The sequence below is a fragment of the Manacus candei genome, unplaced genomic scaffold (genome assembly GCF_025592945.1).
Source record: "Manacus candei isolate 608988 ecotype Guabito, Panama unplaced genomic scaffold, ASM2559294v1 h1tg000047l, whole genome shotgun sequence".
In the NCBI taxonomy this organism is placed as follows: Eukaryota; Metazoa; Chordata; class Aves; order Passeriformes; family Pipridae; genus Manacus; species Manacus candei.
In genome coordinates this window covers 5,571,533-5,596,877 of record NW_026138095.1, presented here as the reverse complement: position 1 = coordinate 5,596,877, position 25,345 = coordinate 5,571,533, and the positions used below count along the sequence as shown (strand labels likewise).

Here is a 25,345-nt window from a genome sequence, read left to right as displayed (position 1 = left end):
CTATCAGCTACATGCAGTGACTAAACTTCCTCCAGTGTGCCTTATTTCTTTAACAGAAAAGACTGAAGATGTTGTAAGGAAAATGGAAGGTGCTTATTTCAGAAATATTTGCTAAGTAAAAAAGTGAATGTGAATCACAAGCCCTCAGCAAAACAAACAAAAATATTCTCATGGCTGGTGTTGGCTGCACTGTCTTATTAAAGTCTGCACTGGACTACCCAAGCTTTCCTTGGCAATTTAATTGTTGTGCAGGAGAAACAGGTCGAAGTCTGAGTCTCACAGGCAGGCAAATTGTCATTGGAAGCTTCACCTCCATCAGTAGTGATGCCTTTCCTTTGTTCTGCACTATTTGCTGTTGTCAGCTGGGGTAACAGATATATCTATTATGCTGCCAGAGGAAACCAGCAGAGCAATATAATGACAATTCCTGCACCACTTACAACCAGCCTGCTACCTAATGTATGAGAGGAGTATTAATTTAGTTTCTGTAGCATTAAGTGTGGCCAATTTAATAGGAAAATGGTCTCTATACATCATTTCTTGGGACGTGGCCCAGCGATTTGCTCCTCTGTGTTATGATGTGCAGTGATACTTTTTGCTATGTTTGTGTGTGAGTTATTTCAGAGCCTGCACAATGCCTGGTTCTCGTTACTTCCCTGATTTGCTATGACTGTGATTTTAATAATAATCACTCTTCTGAAACTTCAGTCTGATGATTTCAGTAGCAACACATCCTAAGGTTGAAAATCTTAACAGCTCCAAAAGGGAACAAAATAAAATTTTAGCGCTTAACTTTAAGTGCTTTCCTGAATCACAGGTACATTCTGAATACACATCACTTGCTAAAAGATACTAAACAAACTATCCACATCTAATTTCATATTTATGCTTCATGTCTCTTACAAGCCCTGAAATTCTCCCTTTAACTTCTACTTTTTGGCATGTTTCATGCATGTTCTAATTTTGCTATGCAGCATATAAAATCAAAGTGGACACAACCTTTTAAACAGAGGAGATATTTGCAGGTGGCTGAGGAATAATCTACGTTTTTTGTTCTCACAACTGAATTTCTCCATTTTCAGTTTCTTTTCCTTCAAAAAATACACTCCAATTTACAGAAGAGAACCCTCCATAAACTGTAACCTCTGGGAAATTTCTTCTCTGATACCATCTGAAGCTGCTTCTGCTGGTGGAAGGGTTTTTGTGATGCATTTTAAATCAAAAGTTCTTATGAAATGTTGTCTGGAAACAGCAGTTCAGATGGACTGAGTAATGTACCACAGTCCACAGCACTCATCACAGTCCTGCCTGGGCATCTCCAAAGATGCCAGTGATTAGGAAATCTCCAGTTCTCGAAATTTCTTTGAAGAAGTAGGAAGCACAGTTTTTAAGATCTCTTTTTCCCCTGAGGTAACACTTCTTATGACTCCTTAAAAGCCTGAAAACACTCTGTAACTCATTAAGCAGATGAACCTCATTTTCTGCACTCAAAACAAACATATCACTTCCAAGGCAACCGTGGCTCTCCATAGGCTGGAGATGCATTAAGCTCACAATCAAAGCAGGTGTTAACAGAATTAAAAGCCCAGAACAATCTGATGGATTCAATCTTCCTCCTGGGAATTATCCCTTATGTGTATGGTGGAGGTGGCTCTTTCACACATGAGTGACCTCTCTACTACTTTTAGCTACTCAGGAGTTTCTGGTAAAATCATGGTTGGTCCCTCTGTGATGGGGGAGAAGGTGCTTCTACTCAAATCTTTTGCTGGAAATTTCCTTCATGCTCATATAAATCCTAGACCTTAAGATTGCTGAAGACTTATTTGGGTACTGCAAAGGAAATGGACACCCAAGCTATGAGACAGTCACCTAGTGAGGACACTCAATCTTAGGAGGACATTCCTAAACTAAGAGAAGATAATTGTCATTTCAGATATGAACTCCCACCAGATCCCTGTCACAATGTGCTTCTAAGTAACACATAAGATTCAGGATGATTACTGCAGTTTGCTAGTGTGTATACCCAGGAAACCCTTAATCTGAGATACGTGGGATAGTTTTATTTAGTTTGTTTTTAAACTGAGTCTTGTATATTTAATATCTTTTTGTAGTATGGGGTGCATGAAAATTTGATTGTGACAAACCATCTATTAGATAAGCTTTGCTGCATTACTTTGACGTCAGATGAGTGCAGATTGCTTGTCTTGTTCTGCCTGCTCTCATACACACTCACCTCTTCCCTAACTCAGCTATGTGAAGCAGTATCTGACAGGATGCTCTGTGGCTCATATTTAATAAGGAATTTTTTTCCACTCACAAGGCAAAAAAAACCCCCTCAAGATGGAACTACAGAACCTCATAAGTACACTGAGCTTCTCAATCTGCACACACATATCCTCGTGTTTGCTCCTGAATGAGGTTTAATGAAACAAATTGAAACTCCTGACTTTATCAGAAGAGTTTTAAAATTCTTCCTTCTTTTTCCTAGTTCTCGTTATTCCTTGTACATCAGCACTTCTGCATTGTATAGAAATCCTACTTAATTTTGCATTGGAAAACAAATTCCACAGATCCTGAAGTTGGCAGTGATTGTTCTGGCCACTGACTGTTCAGGAGCAGGTGGCACTGGGCACAGTAAATAGGTTTAAAATGAAATAAGCTTCTTCGCACTCCTTAAACAAGATGATACCCACAGTTTGGACTTAGGCTCAACATTAAACAAGATATAACTTGAAGGCAGCTTCCCTGAACTTTTGCCATAAGATAAAAGCACCTTAGAGCCAAATACCTGCCACAGTTTTAAGCAAGCAAATAGGCAAAGTTTCACAGGCATGTTTCTAATTGCCAGTCTTGTTTGCCTTGACTTTTCCAGCAGGAAAAGAAACTGTCCTTTCTAGTTCTGTTTTCAATCCCTGAATCTGGGTGTCTCTCAGTTTGGGCAACTGCCTACACTAGGCAGTCTTGTTCCAATGTTTTCTTTATTACCAGGATGATCATCCCCCCCTCTCAGATGCTGACAGAATCCCTCATTTTCATCTGCCCATTATTCACTGTACACATTCTGCTGGTTAAAATTAACACCAACACGGGCTTCCACCTTGTCCTTTAACACTTACATGCAAACCTGTCAGTTCTTCACATTAAGATACATTTACTCTTTTCAAAACACCTTCAAGCTGACTACTAATCTTACAGTCCTTGACTTCATAGGCAGTAAAAACTTTTAAATGGTAATTGAGTCATCTTTTGATGAGCCGAAAGGGAGAGCAAAGTATGATGTTGCCAAGAGCATGCTGTTTGCTCAGCAGTAAAGTTTATAGAGTACTGCTTCATTCAGACAAATTATTAGGCTCAGTACAGGTGGTAGCTGGATGACACACAGTTGTGATGTACAGAAAATCCATACCCATTATCTGGCAGCATCTTCCAGCCTTGAGATCTGTGAATTTACAGCTGCCTTTGGAGCTGTGGCCAACAGTGCCATTCAGCATGGAGCCTGTGCCACTGCCCTGTGCAGGGCATAAAAATCACAGAAAAGACTGTCAGGAGGATCTATTCCTCTTCTTTTTTTTTTTTTTCTTTAATATAACTATTAAAACTTCTGACAGACTGCAGATTTTTTGACAATTGCCATTAGAACTACAGATGGGGAAAAGGGACAGTTTTCTACATGTCCCCTCTCTGCAAGCACCACGTTCTCTTTTGTTCCAGTGAATTTCAAGAGCTTCTTATTCTGTTGGTTTTAAACTGAGTCTGTCAGGATCATTCATGAGTCAATAGTGCTGTATTTGCTGCCAGGTTTTTATCTCATTGACAAACAGAGCCACTGCTGAGAAACATCCCGGTGCAGTCCATTCATAACTGAGTCCTGTGTTTCCATTTTGCAATACTACTTGCACTAGCACTTTCCCATAATGTATTGTTTGCTGATTTTCTGGGTCAATTTTTTATTTTGAATGTCACCAAAGTGCCTGAATCTCAGAAACTGATTTAGAAAGTGCTTCTCCTTCCTCTGTTAAATGGCTGAAAGCCCGAGTGCCTCTTTGTTAGGTTAAATCAGATTTTGTGTAGACACTGTATTTTTCCTTTAGATTGTCTTTATTTCTTATATTTTAAATAGAAGGCAAAAGGATAAATAAAGAGGATTTCAACTTTATCAGCAGATTCGAATTATTTCTTTCCATGTGAATGTAGCTCATTTTATGCTCCTTTAAGAGAAACTTTTATCATCTGCAAGGCATTTTCAGTGCTGAATCCCTGAAAATCTGCCACCCTTATACAGGTTCTGATAATGATACTGGGCCAGGAAATACTTGTTTTCAACTTAATATTCCGTTTTCTGCTGCTAACCCCCCTATTAAAAACATGATAAAGGAGAAATATTAACTGTAAGGAAACGCCAAACTGAGGAGGATCTGTTTAAATTAATGGAGTTGTGCTGAATTTATTAAAAAAATGAGGGTTTGATTCTCCACTGTTTTCTGTTTTTAAAACATATCCAACTTAGTCTTAACCTCTAATATTTTAGGATGAATTGCTAAATCCTCTGATGGCACATCTTGCTGAACATATAGCATAAATAGCATTCCTCCTTACGTAGTTTTTGATTGACCCAGTTTCTCTGTTGTTCTGAGAAATTCTGGCTGCTGTCTCTTGCTTTTATGTAGCTTTTATGTATTGTGCTGCATTCTGTAATCCTCACTTGTCCTCAAGAGACTCGATGCCATGTACAGTGCTACAGTTCCCAGCAGAAGGACACCACTCCCAATTCAGCCTCAACTGGTTTCACCTCGTGAGTCGAGGAACTCAATGGTGATTGATTTCCTTGGATTTCCGTGGATTTCATGTGTTCCAGCTGACAGGAAAAATGTCAAAAAGACAAACTAAAAAGTAGAGTCTATACAGGTAGAATCCAGTCCAGTGTGACTTGCACATGCCTTTCTGTCCCCCAGAATATGATTTAGAATTCTAAATTACTTTTCAGCAAAATTTCCCTCAAACTCACGTTGTGGACTCCTGAAACTCTCGTGCCCTTGGCTGTACACAAACCCTGTAATTCTCTGACATCTTCCTTGCTTTTCTTGTGTTAAGATTAAAATGTATAAAAAAGCCACGCTCTTCCACATTTTTCTCTGCGATGTCATTTATCTCACTATGATTCTTCTGACAGCTTGTAATGCTTCCAGAACTTGCATTTCAAAGCACTTTTCAAATCTCCTTTTGGATGCCGCGGTCTGGCCTCAGTTCACCCTTGGCTGAAACGTGGCCAAGGGTTTTGAGGAGCAGCAGAGATTTATTTCAGAGGAGTTAAAGGTGGAATGAGCAGCTTCAGGCTGCCTCCCTCCCGTTTCAGCAGTTCTGGAAGGTTGGGCTTAGCTCTTCTTGAAGGCTCCTGGATGAGGCTGGTCACAGGTGAATGTGATACAATGCCAAAGCATCATTTTCTCAGCTTCTGCTGAGGAGGGTTCATCAGCTTCTGGGAATCCAATCCCTCAGTGGCAGAAAGGAAAATACTTTGTAAACCTTCATTGTCCCTTCTCTCTTCCTGGAGAGGGAGAGAAAGCACAGGGAGTACTACCAGCAGGGAATGGCACAATCAGGGTGGTTCATGGGAACTGAGGGCTGAGCTCTGTGTTATGCCTAGAACAGCACAACAGAAACGCTCTTCAGAACCAAAGTAGAAATTAATTTAGCACTTTTCTTTTTCAGACTAATAGAAATCCCACTGTGGCAATCTATGTATTAAAAAATTAAGGGTTTGGAAACACATGGAGGCACCATTTATACTTATTACTCAGCAACTTGGATGATCCTAAAGACGTCACCAAGAAAGGGATAAGAAATTTAACTTGTTCTACCATTGTGCACTAATTAAACTGTTTAGTGCAGAGATCAGCATAAATAAGGAATTAGCAAACAATGATGTGAGCAGAGGATGATTTGTAATATCAGCACATTGATGCATTGGGCACAGATACTGTAATTTGACTGGCAGTGCTTTATTAAGTTTTGGCAGGGTTTAAGCAGCCTGGGAGTGCTGCTATGGAGCTCAAGCACATTAATCCAAGCTCCAGCTCTCGTTAATACTGATGAGTGAAGGCAGTTAATTGAATTATGTATGAAGTACTGCTGATTAAATATTTCACTCCTTGCTATAGAATTAACTCTGCTTTATTAACAGCCACTGTTGTCTCTAATAGTGAATGTCAGAGGGACCTTTTCTCAGCCATCCACTTTCATTTTTTCTAACCATCTGCTCAGGTTGCTTGTGTAGGTCCCCATCTATTCCTACTTGTACTGACCTTTGAAAGAAGTATTTTTGCTTTTCCCAAATGTTTGTGGGATACTGTAAAAACTTTATTCCCTTACAGAACATGTTTCAATGAAATGTTTCGTTTAATTCTTCTCACTGACAATAGAAAGAGGTTCGACAGATTGCATAAGCACAGACTTCTGACTGATGCCATCTTAAGAATGAAATACAGCATTGAAAGACAATTTGCATTTTGCTTTGTTGCTGATTTCTACTTCCACTTGTTATAATGGATATAAACCCTCTGTTAATGAGGGAAAGAAAGGAAAATCCAGAGAGAGAATCTCAGGTTACAAAGAAATTGTAAAGCAGGGCTTTACAAAATAAATAAACCAATGTCCTATCAGGAGCTCTACTGAACAAGCACAAGAATTACTGTCCTCACCAGCTGGCAGATGTTTACAATTAATCTCAAAGACCAGACAGCTGAAAGAGACCTCAGTTATTTAGCTCTTCAAAGACAAACACCACAAAAGCTAATTAGGATAGTGGCAACGGTTTGGAAACAAGAACAACAAAAGCCTCGATATTCTCAGGGCAGGAGGGTTTACTCCTGCCCCAGACTCTCAGAAAACCAGGTCTCAGTTGTTATCCTTTGGTAAGATGTGTGATGAGTTGGCAAAACTCAGTGAAATTGCGTTCACTGGAGTTTGGTTCTGACATATATGAAAGAATGTGGAATGCAGTATGTGAAGTGTGTAAAGTCACAAGCTTCTATTGTTAAAAATAATGATAAGCACTTTTAAAATGTGCCATGTTGGAGGTCTGACAAAAAGCTGCTCTGTTATTTTCAGGGCAGAGGATGCAGGGCCCTTTCAGAAGCAGCCTTGAAATATTCTAAGAATAAGCTTTCCAGTGATGGTTCTGTTCCTGGCCATATGTAAGAGGTTTTCAGTGAAATTAAACAAAACACGGTAGTAAACAAATGACAGGATACAGAAAATATATTTAAACAGTAGCAGAGATCAAGGAGGATGAGTTTTAGTACATATCAAAACACAGAAATGCTGCATTTTCACTATTCCATGTTGCTTTGTAATCTCTTTATTTCATAAAGACAGCTGAGGAACAGTCCTTTCAGAGTGTCTTTGGAGAACACAAAGCCCAGAGCAAGTATCTTTGTATAGGTGTTTTGGGACTTCTGTTTTTATTTCTATTGCTTATACTTCTGTGTTTCCAGGAAAACAGTTTCTTATAATTAAGTTGGTGCAATAACGTGAATTAGTAAAGGAAAACATTATCTAATCAAAGTGAAGCAGATATTTCTTAACTCAAACTGCAAGAATACCTTTAGTTAGTATTAGAGGGTAGAGCAAGGCCTCCAATATTGCTTTGATGTGACCTTTCCCTTGGTATTCTTTTAATTATGATGTTCTAAACCAGATTTTCAAGTGTGCAAATACTGCATTTGAAACGCTGTTTCATGATACAATTGCAAGATAGGATTGATCTTGATTTTTCTTCTACTCAAATATGATGGTGCCCCAGCCAGACTAAAATACAAATTTAGGCTTTCATAGCACTGTGAAAGGTGTTCACCAGCAGTAGGAGGTCCCCCTCTGAAACCATTGATTCTTTCTGTGTTTTGAAGGATGGGTTCAAGGAACTCAGAGCAAGGACCAAAGGCAAACACAGAAACTTGAGCTAGAAAACCATTTGTTCTTCAAGTTAGTAACTGAGTTACTATTTCGATATCTCGAGGAGAGAAAGGTACCCTGAAGACAAAAGAAACTGGATGATGCAATAACTTACTTTGGAAAGTGGAATCCTTGTTATTTGGGGGTGAAGACTTTAACACCAGGAACCACTGGCTAAGCCCATGTGACAGTGGGAGAAATGGATACCACTGGAGGCTGGAAGAGTGCACGGCCGTGGAAGGTGCAGCTGGAATTGTGCACTGCCTATGAAAATATTGATTTCAGAGTCCCAGACTGAGGAACGGATGAGGAGGAGGCTGGTAGCCATCTGTGGAGGAAGCTTTGCTTGTTTCTCATGGGTTCCAAAGATCATGAAGTGCTGCTGAGGGTGCCAGCTGGCCTGCTGCCAGGAGGCTCCTCTGTTCCATCAAACAATCTCTGGGAAGCTTGCCCATGAAATCATAGCATGTATTCCAAAACAAGTTCTGCTTGATATTTCTTCACTCTGAAAGCTGGAGAGAAGCAGATTTTCTTTCCAAAGCTCAGACTTCCAGGGCCCCCCCTAACTGGTTGTGTGAGTCTCGGGAGACTTGCTGGCAGCAGAACTAGGAGTGTTTGCTTAGGACTTTTGCCTTTTCTCCAATCTTTCTGGCTTGCCTTCATGAATACTTCCACATGGCCCATTCCAAAGTCTATGGCTGAGGAATATCTACTGATTTACACTGTCTTCCACATTCTTGAATCTCTTCAGTACTGTGAGAACAGGTGATGGATTCTCATGTTACCTTTCTGTTCTCTCCATCAAATAGGATTTTATACAGTAGAGAAAAATTGAACCCTTTTCTTTCTTGTAGCAAGAACTGAATCTTGAGGCTCACTATCAATTTTTTACTCTTACAGTCACATTTAACAGGGCTGAATGGCAACACTATGCAGAGCTGAGAAACAAAAATGTATGTGAAAACCTCAGACATGCAGATTCTAGTCAGTGCTTTGCATTGACATACTTTGAGATGCTTTTATAACAAGGAAATCTTACTTCACTTTATTTATTTATTTATAATCAGTTTGAAAATGGAGATCAGAACGGAAGCTACATACCAGTCTTACAAGATTATACATGATGTGTACCTACAAAAAACAGGTTGTAATTTTTCCAATCCAGTTTTGTTTTTATATCTCGTTACTATCGTTTTGGGTTTGGTAGAATCCAAAAGCAACTCCCCACACCCAGATTACTGCCCACACCCTTTATACTGGGGCAAATCTGAAGTAAAAATGGTGAGAAGAGGCTTAATCCCACAGACTTTAAGTTTAGAACAAGAAATACCTACAGAACACGGTGAACTCAGTACGTGATTCATTAATTTCCTGTTGGGGATGATTCCTAAAAGCTCAAGTATCTCCAGAAGGTCACTCCCACCTTCAGAAAACATACACAACAACTTATTTTTAGAGTTCTGTAGAAATGCCTTGCCCACACAGTAAATTGGACATATGTTCTTGGATTTAGCTGCCAGTTTTGTGAAAGTTAAAAAATTCTGGGCTCGCTGTTTTTACTAAATAAAATTCTCCATTTATTTCAGTCAAAGCAAAACCCAATTTTGCATTAAACCATTGCTCACGGACCTTGCACTCACAGCTAAGTCTGCTGTGGACATTCTTAGGCTTCATTGTGGGTTGCTGGTCCTCCTACAAGTCCATTCCTAACTTTAGACACAGCAGCTGGGAAGGATGTTGGATTGAGCCCATCCCAACTTGCATTGCTAAATCAGAGTGAAAATGGTAACTCTCTGCCTTTCTGTTGCTATCCTTTGCACAACATGGATTTGTTGTTCCTCTGTCCAAAACATCCTCTTCTTCCTTTGTTGACTGGCCCCAGTGCTCTCTACTGGGTAATTCTCAAATACCCAAACTCCTGTAATCTTCTGTCAAACTAATTACCTGCAGTGGATTCCATACTGGAAATATGTACAAAATTTCTCAAAGTTTACAACTGTAAAGCTGGGATGTATTTTTGCAAGTGAAAGTAGAATCAGGCTGGTTTGTTGTTTGGGCATTCAACGATCCATGTTGTGTTTGAGATTTAAAATAAGCTCAAAGCCCCAATTCAACTATCAATGAAAATGTTGTTTTGGATACAGTACTTGGCAGTGTACAAGCTATTTTAAAATAATAATAAGAGTATTCCAAAGGTATATGAAGAAACTAGAACTGTTCATTGCAAACAGTCTGGTACCCAAGCGTGGTGAAACTACAAAAAAGAAGAGAGTAAAAATTCTTTGGGAATAATAAGAAACAGGGTAAAAGTGCCAGAGACATTAGAAGTTTCCAAGATGACCCACCTTTTGCATCTAGAAATAAGACAACAGGTTTTCCCAATAAGTTTGGCTGACATTAATGTAGAATTAGATATTATTATCCCAATTTCCTGTGGCTTATTTCTAGAAACCTGATCCTTAAAAGCTCAAATTCTATCAGAAAAATATTCACAAAAAAAGCACAAGGCTAAAATCCATAAAAGAATGCATAAATGAGGTGACTGACTATTGAAAAGACATCTTGTGCATCCCAATGGTTGTTTCAGCTCTTAAAAGCAATTAAAAAATCCAACCTGAAATTATTTGTCAATCTTCATGCAAAGGCCTCAGCATTCCAGGAGCGCTTTATCCATCTCCACACACCATAAAAATCCACTAATTAAGTTCTGTCTTGTAGAATAATTTATATCTGCTGTTCTTCAACCACTAGATTAATTTGTACCACACATGTATTATTTCCTAGTATTACATAGGGAATGCTGTAGATAAACGTTCTGTATATCAAACATTTGAATCTTAAATGTTAAAAACGTTAAAAACCTCTACAGATATAGGTGTATGCACACATAAATGTGTCTGTGAACCCCAAATGGAGAGCCAAGTAGCAAAGAAAACAGTTATGAAAAACCTGCTTGAAAAACAAAAAATCAGAAACCCGTTATCAGGATGAGTAGAACAATTAATTTAAGGTGTTAGAGGCTGGTGAAATGTAATATTGTGATCATCCTCTCTGGGCTTTGGTGTTTTGGTTTGCACTACACAGTAGCTGGGTCTGTTTGGAGGTTTTGGTTGTTTTAGAAGAAGGAAAAAGCAGAATTTGATCCCTTATCAGTGCAATGCTTAAAGGCATTTCTGCTCCTTCTTTGGAGCAGGTGGGTTTGAGGAGCTCCCCAGGTGGCTGAAGGTCTCTGCTGAAGCAGTGGGGTTTGGGGGATGAAAAATCCAACTGAGCTCTTGAAAAGGCTGAAGTTTGACCATTTCTGTTTAGCTTATAGTGCATCCAGACTCACAATGAACAAATTTGGGCATTAGCTGAGATAGCAAATGAGGAGATACAAATATATTTGGGATTATGTCCATTCATAATATGAAATTCTCTCTATATTTGGGGTTACGTCTGTTCATAATATGAAATTATATATTTAACAGTTACTTTCATGCAAATTATGGCAGGGAGAGAATAGAAATTCAAGTTGTACTGGGAGAAGATTACCCACAGCCACTTGGAGGTGAGGTGCAGTATCATCTTGGGTTTACTTAAAATATCTGTCACGAAGCGAAGAGGCAAGTTAGGGAGTGAAAACACATACCAAATTTAGAGATTCTCTGAATAAGGACACTTGAATCTGGTTCTATTTGTTAAACTTCTGCTGTAAAAGGAAAGCACTTCCCAAAAATATGAATTTCCTGCATATTTAACACTACAATATGCAGGACCCCTGTTGCAGCTCGAGACAGTTTTAGAAGTCACAACAGTAAAAACTTTCATAATCATAGAACATGTACTGGGCTGGCTTGTTTTTGACAGCAGACTCTGGCTCTAAAAGCAAATATGTCAAGCAACAGAATGGGCTATTTGGAGGGAAAGTGGAGCTCTCTACTGACACAAAATAAGACAGAAGTTCTTGAGCCAATCCTTTTGCCTTCTAGGACAGAAAAACATGACAGAAATGTTCATTCACTGCCTCTCTCTACCCAAGGACAGAGAATGGCAGGGCTTTTGAAAACTATTCTGTCTGTAAAAATCACACAGAATGCAAAGAAGAACCCAGTGCCCCCCTTCTGCAGCCCAGTCCACAGACAGGATGTTTGCAGACAGGTCATGTCAGAAGATTTAGTGCTCTGCTTCTCTCAGAGGCAGATGTGACACAGAGGATGGGACTGTGCAGTTTAATACACTTTGGGAAATGTGACTGTAGGTGTGTGGTTAGTAAGCAAAAATACATCTTTACAACACTTGTGAAAATGTTTTCTTATTAAAGCCAGCTGATGTTATTCCGGCAGCTTTTGTGTATTTAAGAGCCTGCATCCAAGAATCCCCCCTTCCCCAATTATGAACAGCACACTCCACAAAATCCTCCCTGTAAATATATGGTCCAGCAACACTGTTATGTACTGAGTAGCTGAAGGTGTCTTCAGGTACATTATGCATGAAAACCAATGCAAACTCCTGTTGCAGAACAAGGTCAAGCAGGAAATCGAAAATTAAATGCCACTATCTCAGTAACAGCTTCCTGAAGGGCCCATTAGGAACAGAGTACCAGAAATCTTCCCAGAAGCAGGCAAGAAACAAGAACATCTTTCACTTGAACCCATTTCTTCTGCCTATTCTGCTTTAAAGTAATTTAACTTTCTCTGAATTTTCATTTAAGGGCTTGGGAGGTGGGGGGGTTAACTAATACTTCAGTTATTTACTCCACTTTCAACCCCTAAGAGAATAGAGGATACTCTTGCAGGCACTAAAGTTCTTCTTTAAAGATGATTTAAGTACTTTGGAACTCTACAGACAGAATTATGATGGTCTTCAGGCACTAAATGATACAGTAGGTGCCTCCTGGGATCTTCTCATCTTGCCTAAGCAAGTTGGATGCCCAGCTCCCAGAGCCTCTGGGGAGAAACTGTGTGTCTGAGGTACTTCCCTCCTTTTCCTTGGCCAGTCGTTTGCATTTTAAAGCACTTAAATGCAGTTTGTAGATGTGGCCATCAATCTTAAAAAGCCACTGGGACTTAGACTGCTAAACCAGCTCTGAAAGTGGAAAGTATTAGAAAAAAATATTCTGCATTTCAGACTGGACTTTCTAAATCAAGAGGTGCTGTTTAGGAACCTGAGGAACTTTCTTTTTCTTATGTGTTTCATAATATTCACATTCTGGAGCTCCTCCATGTCTTTATCTTTACAATCTAATGGTATTTTAGGCAGAGTTTTAATGCAAAAAATATGCAAATGTAAAGTGCTTGTTATAATTAATGGACACAAATAAACACGAATACTCATGACTTGATATAACAAGCTGGGAGAATTTCTGTTCTCTTCTACAGCTATTACTTGGAGCTCTGTATCATTCCTTAAGTGTGTAACTGTGCCTGCCCAAATGTACTTTTTGTATTGAGAGAAGGCTGTGAAAAGAGTAGGTAGAGAATTAGGAACAAAGGACAAGACAGAAACCTGAGCATCATTAGCACAGGAGAAGAGTTTCACATCTTTTAATTCAATGCAATTTTTGCCACTTTAGTTAGGACTTTTCCTTTGGTCCCCTCCAGAATTCCACTGTGGTTGCACTGAGAGGTGTAGGAATTGAGTCATATCTCTGCACACAACTTTTAACTCATGTCACATCTCAGCAAATACAAAATTTCCATTTTCATCTTTTTCTTCCTCTTCATTAATTTTTTTAACTAAGCTAGCCATAAGAGCTGCATGAAAAATAATGTAAAATTAGTTGAGATTAAGTGTTTAAAATTCTATCTACAAAGGAATTTTCTCTGGACAGTGTTCTTAGCTGAGAAACTAAATCCAAGCTGTTCACAGTGAAAATGATGTGACTGTGGTCCTGAGACAGAGCCTGTTCAAGTCAAGTGGAAGGACTTCCATTGGTTTCACAGGCTCTGGGTGAGGCACCATCTTCTTACTACTGTACTCTCTAAAACTAAAATGCCACAAGTCCTGCCACACAGCAATAAGCCCATAAACATAAAATTACAATGAGCAATAAAATCTTGAGAGACTAGTTTCACTATTACTTTAATTTATACTCCTGTTAACCAATTTTAAATGCACATTAAAATACCAAGTAATTCTGAAGATGTCAGTGTGTGGATAATAGAGCCTGCCAAGGCCATGCAATGTAAGTGTTTTAGCCATATCCTATTAGACTTCAGTCATTTATTCTTTCTTTATTTTAAGAAAGCCTAATTTAAGGCTGGGAGGAAAAGCCATTTGAAGATGCCCAACTGCTGGATAGGAAAAGCAAAATGGAATCAGAATTCCCTCCTGGAAAATGGCCTGACATGCACCAGTGTTCTGTAGGCACAGCCTGTGTAGCCCAGTTTGAAAATACAGAAAGGTTGACTACATAATCTGATGTGTTCTCTCCTATGTCATCTGCTGTGTTCTGAGTCATACAGAACAGCTAAATCCTGCAGTTCTAAATTGGGAGTAAAGCTGGGAATTAGCCATCCCTCCCAGCTGCATGTTGTAGAGGGGCAGCTGGCCCGTGATGCGGCTTTAAATGCATCTGACTGAGATTTGGAGGAGCAGCTCCTCTCAGAGCTGAGCAGCTCCTTCATCCTGTACCTGCTTAGTGCTGTGGCAACACCAGCATGATCCCAGTACAAAGGTTTATTCCTTCCATGCAGTCCCTCTCCTCCTTGAGCAACAAAGGGTATGGTATTAAAATGTGATCTCCTCAAAAAGCACATAATTAATGTAATTGCAGTGTATACACCCTTGAAAAGAGATGGAGGCTGCACTACACAGCTGTGTAAATAAGTAATTTCGCTGCACTTAAAGATGTTGGAAAGAGATGGTTTTAAATAAAACCATTGTAAAAGGAATGTAATCTTGTAAATATTGATTTTTTTTTATTTTTTTTTTTTTTTTAAGAATCAGCTTCTGATGGCCTTTATTCAAGGGATATAACACTTCTCAGCAAGCAAATCCCACTGTTTTCAGTGTGACCTATTTTCAGACAAAAGTAATAACCTAGGATTTTCCAAACTGGCAGCAGCTTGCTTTTGTAGGGACTACTTCAGCCAGACTTGCTTCCTAAATATTCCAGTGTAGGAACAAAGTATTGCCTGGATTTCAGAGACATTACTAAACCCAACTTGACCCAGGTATTTCTTATAAGCAAGGAGGAAAAATCCCTGATTGAAATGTCACTGTTTCACTGCAAGTGCTTTCAGCCTTTGGGTTTGTTCTTGAACTGAAGCAGTGGCCCTGCAGTTGGCTGTCACTTGGCCTGCACACCCTCCTTCCTTCCTCACTTCTGAGCTTGTCACACGGTGTGAGATGGTGCCAAAATGCCACTGCAAATACCCACGGGACATTCCTCAGCCCTGTTCACCCGAGCCCTTGCCATGGAATATCTGGTGATGCACATAGAGGAGGTGCCAAGCCCACAGTGCCCACCCTGTGCCCACTGCTGCTTCTCTGCTGGGGCAGCTGCACCCCTGCACTTCAGTCAGCCAAAAGACATGGGTTTCTCCAAAAGATTTGCAGGCACATCTTGTTTCATTTCTAATCAAGTGGCACTGGGCAGACCAGCCTGATGACACAGATATCTGAACTGCTTGTTTAATTCTCTCCCAGCCTCCACACTGCTGCCTTGAACTCACCTTATGCATCTTTCTATACCTACACCTCATTTAATATTTGTAAAATGACCTCTCTGTGTAAAGACCTTCAATCTTCGCCCAAACCCCCATAACTGAAGCTCAGAGATATTAAACACACAGGGAAAATAAATTAGGAGGAGGAAAAGGTCCTAAAGAACAGTCTCTGTGTTGGGGTTCATCTATCAGCTATGTGTCAAGTGAACAACTTCCAGTGTGACCTGGTGATTTTGTGCTCCATCCTCCAGTGTTTTTCCCTTCTGCCCAGGCTCTGGAAGGCTGCAGGCTGTGCTCTTGTCTACATGCACATGTGAATTACAGCAGTGCCATTTGCTCTGCTGTAGTTAACGACCTGTCAGCTTTCCCATTATGATGTTATGCTGTTATTTTCAGGGTTTATGTCCTGCCTATAAAGTTGGTGACTTCTCGGTCTGGAAACACTAATGCATTTTTTTGTACATTTTATAAATATAAAATGAAAAAGCGGCCTAATATAAAACCACTCTCTATTCAGAAAGCGAAAAGGTGACGATTTTAAGTAATATTTTCAGTAGTAGAAAAAAAAAACCCCAATCAATAACATTCAGGAAGGTTCCTTTTTTGGACAGAGTCATTCCCCATAATGTGATTTACAGCTTGGCAGGGGCAGCAGGTACCCGGAAATGCATTAAGCAAGTGACTGTATTTTATTGTGAGTTCCTTTGTTAGAGCTTGTAAATCTTTCAGTGACCACAAATAGCATGTGCCCAGAAATACTGTGGTGGGGGTGATGTTATATGATAGCTGTATTTTAATCCCTGTAAGTAACAGCAGTAAAACTTCTCCAAATAATAATTCCAGGTGCTCGTAGGCAGAGGTGGTAAATGAGGAGCGTGGATTTTGCTCCCAGGTATGTTCAGTGGATTCATGGTTCAGTGAATTCACAACTGACCTTTTTAGAGAGGTGTTATAAGAGGAAATTTTCACTGAGTACAAATGAGTGGTTTCAGACTATCAAGTCTCTGTCAGTCCCCTAATTGAGGAGCTTAAGTAATCCTACACATACACAGATGAAATAAAGTCAGGTTAGCAGGTTACTGAATAAATAGTATGATCAAACAGTCCTCTGATTCCTTATGTACAAGTTAAGTCACAGCAGCCTATGAGTACTTGCACACCACAGGATGTATTTACCTTTAGGTAAGAGTCTCATTTCCTTTTCTTTTTGACCTCTTTATTAGGCAGGGGTCAGGGTTTGACAGGGAAGTTTTTTGTAAGGAACAGTAAAGCTTTCAGTGACAAGAAACAAGCAGTTACTCTGTGAACTGTGCCCAGAACAGTGGTGTGGTCTTAGTTCACAGGAGATTATTTTAAACACAGATGAGGGTGTAGCTGTGTTGACCATACTCTTCCCTGTAGGAAGTGGCAATTCTACACTAAATTGTACTAATGAGATGTATGAATTAACAACTGCAAATTTATTTATATAAAGTCCTCACTGGTGCTGAGTCCATCACAGGAATAATCTTCCTGAAGTCACTGATGTGAACAGTCTCAGTGAAATGGGAGGTGGATTCCCACCTGACAATTGCAAATTGTAATTGTAGTACTCTTAAAATATAATTCTCTTCATCAGAGCATTTTACAAGAGTAATTTTTTTAAGTGGGATAATGACAGGAGGAGCAGTGAGGCACCATCTTAGCACCACTCATCATCCCTATTTCCATGCTGTAGTGCAATCCCTTCCAGTTCTATCTCATCCCACACTGATTTATGGGAGAAGTACTTAAGCAAACATAGGCTGAAGCACTGTAACCCTTCTCTGATTAAGTCCAATTACACACCAGTGGGGAAGAACCTCATTACCACAGAAAAATACTATTCCTTACTATTCTCAGTGACTTCTTTCTCCACAGGACACTAACTTATTTTAAACTGTACCATGAAAATCCATATAGAAAGGGGTTTTTAATGTAGGAAGTAGTGAGCTACTGTCCTGTACAAAAACATGTGCACACACACACACACACACACACAAAAAGACTTCTGCTAAAACATAATTAATAGCCAAAGCTCCAGCCCTTGGTTGCAGGCTTTTCACTTTTAATAGACTTAAAGTGGACTTGGATAACATTAAAAAAAATAAACTGCATTAAATTTGCAGAAAGAGCAGTTGCTTTACCAACAGTAACTACAGGTCTTCAAGATTCTGTAATGATTGGAGACTCCACAGTATGTGAGACAGATGTTTTTGGATACTGCACCCTGTTCCCCTGTTTGAGGACATAAATGCCCAAATGGTATTAAATCTCTTAAACTTCCTTCCATGCAGGTTGAGGTAGTGCCACCTGCTACAACTGTTTCAAAAATTACTGGTACTTAATTGTTATTTGTGCTTATAACCCATACTTAGTGTATGTGCTTATAACCCATACTTAGTGATGTGAGCAGCATCCACTTCGGGACAGTGGGAAGGAGGGTTTTCAACTTCATCAAGAAGTTGAATGCTGGAATGCTGCTATCCCCAAAATGGGTGTCTAACCTAGCAGCAAAGTGTGAGGAACAATAATTGAGAAGGATCTGCAGATTCCTGCCTTGAAGATCTCCTTTATTAACACATTCCTGAAGCAGAAGAGGGACACTGTGTCGTAGGGGGTGGAACCTGCAGGTCCTGGACAGGTGGTAACACAGCAAGGAACAACCTGCTATTTTATGTGTTGGTTATAAAGGGAAGGCTTGACCTTTGCAGTGCCTGGTGTGGCTGGAAACAGGCAGGGAGACAATTTGAATCATTGGGTCATGTCGGGATAATGAGGCAAAGTCTGAGATACATCTGTTACATGCAATTTTTCTTCTGTGGATACTAATCATAACCTAGGAGGAAAAACCATATCTAAGAAAGATAACTGGGCTGTTGAAAGAAAAGGGATCCGAGACCATGTTAGCAAAGAACTGTGGTTCAACCACAAGTTTGTCAAGGTTTAAAGTTTTAGGTTTTCAGAGTGCTTTACTGCAGTTAGTTCACACTGCTGGCCCTCTAAAATTTTGGTTTTTTCATGGAAGGAGCCAAGGCAGCTTAGAGGGAAAAGCAGTATTCAGAGATCTGTTTGGGAAATGGTTAAGACAGTAACTTCCTCTATTGAAAAGACTCTTGTGAAAAGGATTGTGTAGATGGGTGTTCAAAGGAATGAAAGGACCCAGAAACAAAAAGTTTTTGAGTTTTGTGACAGTAACAAAAGCACCTGTGAAGGGTGACCCTCAGTCCTGAGCTCCTTGCCAGTGAGGGGGCTGTGGGAACCAAATCACAGAGCCACCAGGTGCTGTGACAGGGAGAAAGTCCATGTTGAATTATATTTAACTTCCATGTAAAAACATAGCAAAAAATCTAGTTTCCTTTCTAGTTACATGATAAGAAAACTGCCAATTTTTGCAGAATCACCAAAGGAAGTAAGAAACCAAGAAAATATTTGTTACAAAATATATTTCCTTCAAGCTATCTTTAACTGACAACCAAAGCTGAAATATATATACTAATCTAAGTTCAAATCAATAAGTGAATGATTTCCAGAATCTATGCTCTATCACCCTGAAGAAATGAGCTGTTCCAATATACTGCTTTCTAAAAGAAAAACTGCTATTATTGTTCCAATAAATAATTATATATGGCTGGTTAATTCTTCAGAGTCAGCACCAGACTGTATGATTTTGAAGAGTGTGTGCAGACTGTTTAAAACACTGCTGTAGCTCAGACAGCACCACTGTTTTCACTGACAAGCAGAATGCACCAGATGGTGAGTGATGCTGCAGCCTCCTGAAGTCCCAAAATAAGACTAGAAAAAATTTTATAGTTAGTAGAAAAACGAGCAGTGCAGGAGTAGCAATCAGCAGGTTTGTGTTGTAATATTCAGGCAGTCTCAGTGTATGAAACAGAGCCCTCTGTGACTGCAGGATGGCATAAACTGAGAGCTGAAGGGTGTGGGTTTGAAGTTTTGCATCTCTCAGTCTCAAGCCGTGGACAAACACTTCATGGTTCTTACCCTGACCCGCCCATCAAAGGCTATTTTTGGACAAGTGCATAAAGAAATGTGTAGTTTAAAAGGAAATCTCAAAGCTGCAATAGAAACAAATCTTGAAGCTCACACAGGAGAAACCAGGGACACTTGAGCTGCCTCTGTGGGGCGTAACAAGAGCACATGGTGATAGCAGGAAGTTTAAAATGAGGTTTTGGCGCTCATTATCAAGTTTGTCAATTGTTTCAGACCTCCTTTTTCTTGTAAATCATTACCAAATTCATTCATCTCCTCCTTGGAGGGAATTTCTCTGTGCTTCTCAATCACTGCCCATGTCTCATTCCAGTTAGTGTAGCTTTGCCAGCTGGTCTGTGTTAGGGCATAATCCCATCAAGGTGATCCTTGCAAAGGGCAGGAACAGCATCACCAAACTCCAACAGTCTTTCTCCCTTTTATAGTAAAATGAGTTGTGAAAGGAACCATGAACAGGGGATTTCTCATCTCAGAATCTCAGGGGAACAGGTGGCCTTTGATGTGGTGATCTGTAACCAATAATGAATCATAGTGGATGTAGACTTTTATTTGGGATTAGAGATGTTTTACAACCTTGATTATAAGGAAGGAGAAGAACATCTGCCCCTTCAGCAATGTTCACTGCTTATTTGATGGACTTCCTCCTCTCAGCTGAGCACTAACACTTTGTAAAGTAACTTTAGTCTTGGAGTAATTCAGGGAGGATCCTGAAGAGAGAGTAATCTTCCCTGGGAAAGAAACACTTATGCCCTCTTACTCACACATAGTCCAAAGTTTCTGCAATGGGATGGAGTTTTGGCAAGTGAATTCCATGCTCACAAATTAGATTTAACCACCTTTATATTTTATGCCTAGCAGAGCCCACTTTTATAATGCTATGAAAAAACAGGAACAGTATGAAAAGAATCAATACAATCAGACACATGAGAGTAAAGTATCAAAGGTTCTGCACATCTGTTTGAAGTACCAGAAATGGTACAGAATAGTTTGAAATGTGATTGTCTTGGCCACCCTGCAATTGCTTGCACTACTTCAGTGACACAACATGGTCACAGTCACAGCACTACTCAGCCAAACAAAAGATAAGAAAAAGGTTATTTAAATGTATTTTAACCCATCATGAACTACTTTGATATTCCGTACCAGAAAAAGTCTATGTAGTGAAAGTTTGTAATAATATAAATTATTTGATTATTATGCAGATCACCATGTATAAAGGAAAGTATTTCTTCTTCATCCTTGAACACTCCCTGAAGTTTAATTTGGAACCTAATTTGCATTTGATTAACATTTTAAAGCACTACTTACTTTCTACTATGTTTGCCTACATGATTTAAACCATAAGAGCAGTTCTTTGCTTACAGAGAAGGTGAGAGATGGGAGGGTGGTTTATGCTTTAGTAGCACACACAGATCCAGCCTTGATGCACCTTCCTTCCTGCGCTTGATGACTCTGCACCTCTTGCAAGGCTGGGCACCAAGACAGACCTGAGCCAGTTCCTGTAGTGAGAGAACCTGCCAGTTCCCACTTCTGCCTCCTCTGTTGAGCAGCACAAGCAGGGAAGTTGGGAAAGATGGTGTGAGGGTCTTCTACCTCATCTCTGCCTGCATCCTTTCCTGCCTGTAGATACACATCAGTGACTGCAAGTGTTTGCAGTAGGAAAAAACCCCGTGTCCAGACAAATATTAGTGGTTTAAAATAATTTTTTTCTAAAATCTATCCCAGAATATAGGGAGCCTGGAATTTTGGGAATGTAGTGAAATATGGTTTGATTTCATGAACTGCTCAACGACAAATTTGCACAGGATCTGGAGCACTTTTTAGGACTTGACTTAAATGCATCCGAAACAGATTATTAAGCAGAAAAACTTATGAATGGCATATTCTAACCTGGGCATATTGTGCTACTCTCCTGAATGCATTCTTACACAGCTATACATGAAAGGAGTGATAGTTCAAAGGGAGACACTGACTTTGCTTTGAAGTAGGCGAAAAGTATTCACCCAGCTGAAGCTGTGATAGACAAACTCCAGCATCTCCTCCTGCTGTGTTTCACAACGCTATTGCCCCCAATTAATCATCTCTGTGCTTGTGGGGGCTCCCCCAAGCAGCTCAAGAGCTCTATTCACGTCAATCATATCAGCTTAGATGGCAGTTTTGAGCTTCAGTGACAGACTCTTGGACAAACACTCCCTTTTCATATCTTTGGGGGTGTTAACTTCCAGCTCTGGGTCAGGACAAACAGCTGTGGAAAGAAAACATCTTAGCAGATGGCTGTAGCTGTTTGCTTCAGTGCACATCAGTCAGCAACTTCAGCAGTAGCTCCTGAGCCTGCCTGCAGCTCTCACCTCTCAGGTGCTAATTAGCATCTCAGGCGAGATCTGATACGTGGCTGCTACCAGGATGGGTAAACTTAATATGCACTAACATCTCCTTTGTGATGTGTTAGTCTGAGAGCAGAACCATAAATGCAGCCTTGAAATGCTTTAAATATGGTTTTCAAAGGCTCCAAAATCTAGGTGCTGCTGGGAAAAAAAAAAAAAAAGGAGAGTTGTTTGTTTTGTAAAATCTCATGCGATGTCTCTCTTCCGCTGAGGGTTACAGGCTGCAGAGCTGAGTCTGAAAGAAAGGGAGCAGCCTGAAAGAAAGGTGTCCCCAAATTACCCTTGCTTTCTTCATGGCTTCTTAAGGGTGCTGTTTCTGTGTCCTTCTGCACCAGTTCTTGAGGATGTGTGCCAGGTTAGTCCAATATTCCACTCATGGGGTGTTCTCAGAAAGGAGGTGTCCCTCCACACCAGTCTAAAAGGTTTTCTTTCTTGGAAGCTTGAGTCATGACTGTTCTCTCCTTAATCTTCTAAGGGTGTTCCCAAGCCCAAATTTCTCACAGTATTAAGACTAGAATACCACAAGTACTGTTACCTGATCACATACGTTTCCTTACATCCCTGAAAATTGAATTATTTTTCTCAATAACTTTAAGCTTAGGTCTGTTCAGCAAATATTTTTTTTTTCATTCATTTTCTCCTGGGCATCTGCCTGAGTCATGCAAATTGGGAAGGCTGAAGTATCTTGAAAGCAGGTGATTGTATTCTCCAGGTTTCTTCCCCTGCTGCCAGCATTAGGAACTAAACATGCACAACAACACACTGGAGTGTCGCTGACAGCCCAAACCAATCTCAAGGAAATCTGAAAAGCTACTTTATGCTACACCAATATGTAATTAAGCTCCGGGCCTGTAGATGTTGATTTTCATACGTGCTTTTCACAGGCATTTCGTGCCAGAAACTTGTGGGTTGAAATATTTCCCCTCATTTGCACAAATATTCCTACCAGGACATTCAGCATTTTGATTGTCAGATTCTTAGAGTTCTCACAACAGTGAAAATAGCTGATAATAGATCAAATCTACAGGTCTTTAGGAATAGCTTACACAATAGCCAAGATCATGTGGCAATTTTTATGGTGCATTCATGATAGAACTTGGAGCACTACTTTACCTTCTAAGAGACAGCCAATATACATAAATTAATGCATATTCACCTCTACTGCACTGAAAACATACTGAACAGAATCCTTTTAGCTGCTTCTTTGTTATTTATCATTTACTAAATCTCACTGAAGCCAAGTTATGATTTTACTTCACTCACTGTTTCTTGTTTCCAAAACAAAAAGCAGTGAAACTTGCATGCTGGGCTCATTTTCAATTGGGTTCCTGTCCTCATGTACTCCTAAATTTGTAGAAATGTGATAATCTAGAAGTGCTGAATCAGATAAGTTAATCCAGTTAACAGTACTGCTTTTCAGTCCTCCCTTTCCTATTCACCAAGTAGCATCACTTAAGGTTTACTGAGAGAAACCAGGAATGTCATCAAGCTGATTCCTTTCCTGGAAAACAGCCACAGTCTTTGGATGATATATTGACAGAAACCAGTTTATACTTCACTATAATGTGGTGTTGAGTCCTTGTGAACTTCAAATCTTTGCAATAAATAAAACAAACCAAACTAAAAAAACCTTCCCCAAATCCAAATATATTAATTCTGGTGAAAAAAAAATTCGATAAAGACTAAAGTTTTTAAATTACACTTACCTGGAACAAAGCTTCCCTGGACCACCTCCTTGTAAGCCCACCAGCCTTCATGGATTTTTGGTGAATTTTGTTGAGCTAGAAAGAAATAATCAAAGAAACCATAAAATTAAGGCAAAACATAGGACTTAATTAGCCAAACTTTGGAAACTCTAATCAGGGTACCATCTTCTAAGGAAGAGTCATTCCTCAAGTTTCTAAGTGATTTTTATTCAATTTATAGAATCATGCAAAGCATCTGTATCTTAGAGAACCTTGTCCCTGTTTCTCATGCAGTAAATCACACTCTGCTTTTGAAGAATTGATCACTAAACTTAACAATTCAAGTAGAAAATGAGGATTTATAGCACTATTGATGGTTTCTATGCCACCTAGAATTCCAACATGGGATAAAAATGCAGAGAAAAAGGGGTGGGCTCGGTGGTCAATACCTGAGTCCAAGCTGTGGATTGAAAAGCAGTTTCTCCCTTTCCTCTCCCAAGTTCTCCAATAATGTCTCACTTTGAGGGGGAAGAAGTGGCAGAGTGAACCACAGGCAACAACAGCTGTGTCTGTAACTGCTGCTGCTTTGAGTTCCAAAGCCAGACCAGAAAGGCACAGCCCGTGGCTTCCCAAATCCTGGCTCGTGCTGCCATGCTGAGGCAGGAATATGTTTTTTTCCATCTTTTCTGTCTGCAGTGGAGCCCTTGTTACTGATCCCCCCCCATGGCCACCCTGCTGCTGGTCCATGTGTGGGACAGGCAGCTCTTGTACACTTGTGTTTGGAGCACAGGGCAGCAGCACAAGAAAAGGCTGCTCTGATTGATGCTCTGAAGGCTGTAGCAATAAAAAGGCCAAGCTCTGGATAAGGTTTGCCCCTGATGAGACTGTTGCCTGAAGGACTTCTCTAAATTCCTGAAAAGCCAAGAGCAGAGAGGTCTTGATTGGTCTAATAAGGTCATTACTTCTCTTTGTCTGGAAGGGAATTGGAACCGGAGCAAATTTTGTGGTCAAAATGTAAAATCTCCATTAGTTGGAAATATTTTCAAAGGGCACACAGACACACAGCAAGATAAATGTGCAGTTATCTCCATAAGAGCAGGGCTGATATGCAAATATGTTCTCCCTTCACTTGTATTTTGCTTGATATGTTCCTATTTAGAGCAACTCTCACTGAGATACAGAAAGCTCAGTTACCTTGTGCACCATTAAATTAAATTCTGGGTTGATCTTCTTTTTAAGACACTTTCAGCCTCTTCCAGTAGGCCCAAGAATTTCTTAACATAAAAATGCAGCCACAGAAGATGCTGGATTTAGCAGCTTTCTGCTGCAGTTTCATTTCTAAATCACATATTATTTACAAAAGACACAATTACCCTGGGAAAAGTTCCAGCAAAATAATAAAAATTGTTGTTGACATTAAAAATTATAACGAGGATATGAAATTCAGGCTAAAAAGGATACAAGATGAGGACCATTACATACTGTTCTATCAGTTACAAAACAGTGTTTATGATTTAAATGACTGTAAACTGCAGAAACAAAAGTCAAGCTGAAGTTAATTAAACATCCTGACAGAAAGACCAACACTTTGCTTTACCAAAATCCAGACACACCAATGGAATGGGATATGTGTGGATGTAGATTTGCC

General features: G+C 39.8%; 1 protein-coding gene and 1 long non-coding RNA gene across 2 annotated transcripts in view; one reads left to right on the top strand and one right to left on the bottom strand.

Annotated features, from left to right (window-relative positions):
* The window catches only part of LOC127475833 (uncharacterized), a 95,257-nt gene that overhangs the window by 13,855 nt on the left and 56,057 nt on the right, over positions 1-25,345 (top strand). The window lies entirely within an intron of this gene.
* The window catches only part of CA10 (carbonic anhydrase 10), a 185,834-nt gene that overhangs the window by 126,218 nt on the left and 34,271 nt on the right, over positions 1-25,345 (bottom strand). The window contains exon 3 of the mRNA XM_051798013.1: positions 23,719-23,793. Coding sequence (XP_051653973.1) covers positions 23,719-23,793 — 75 coding nt within the window. The remainder of the gene's footprint in view (positions 1-23,718; positions 23,794-25,345) is intronic.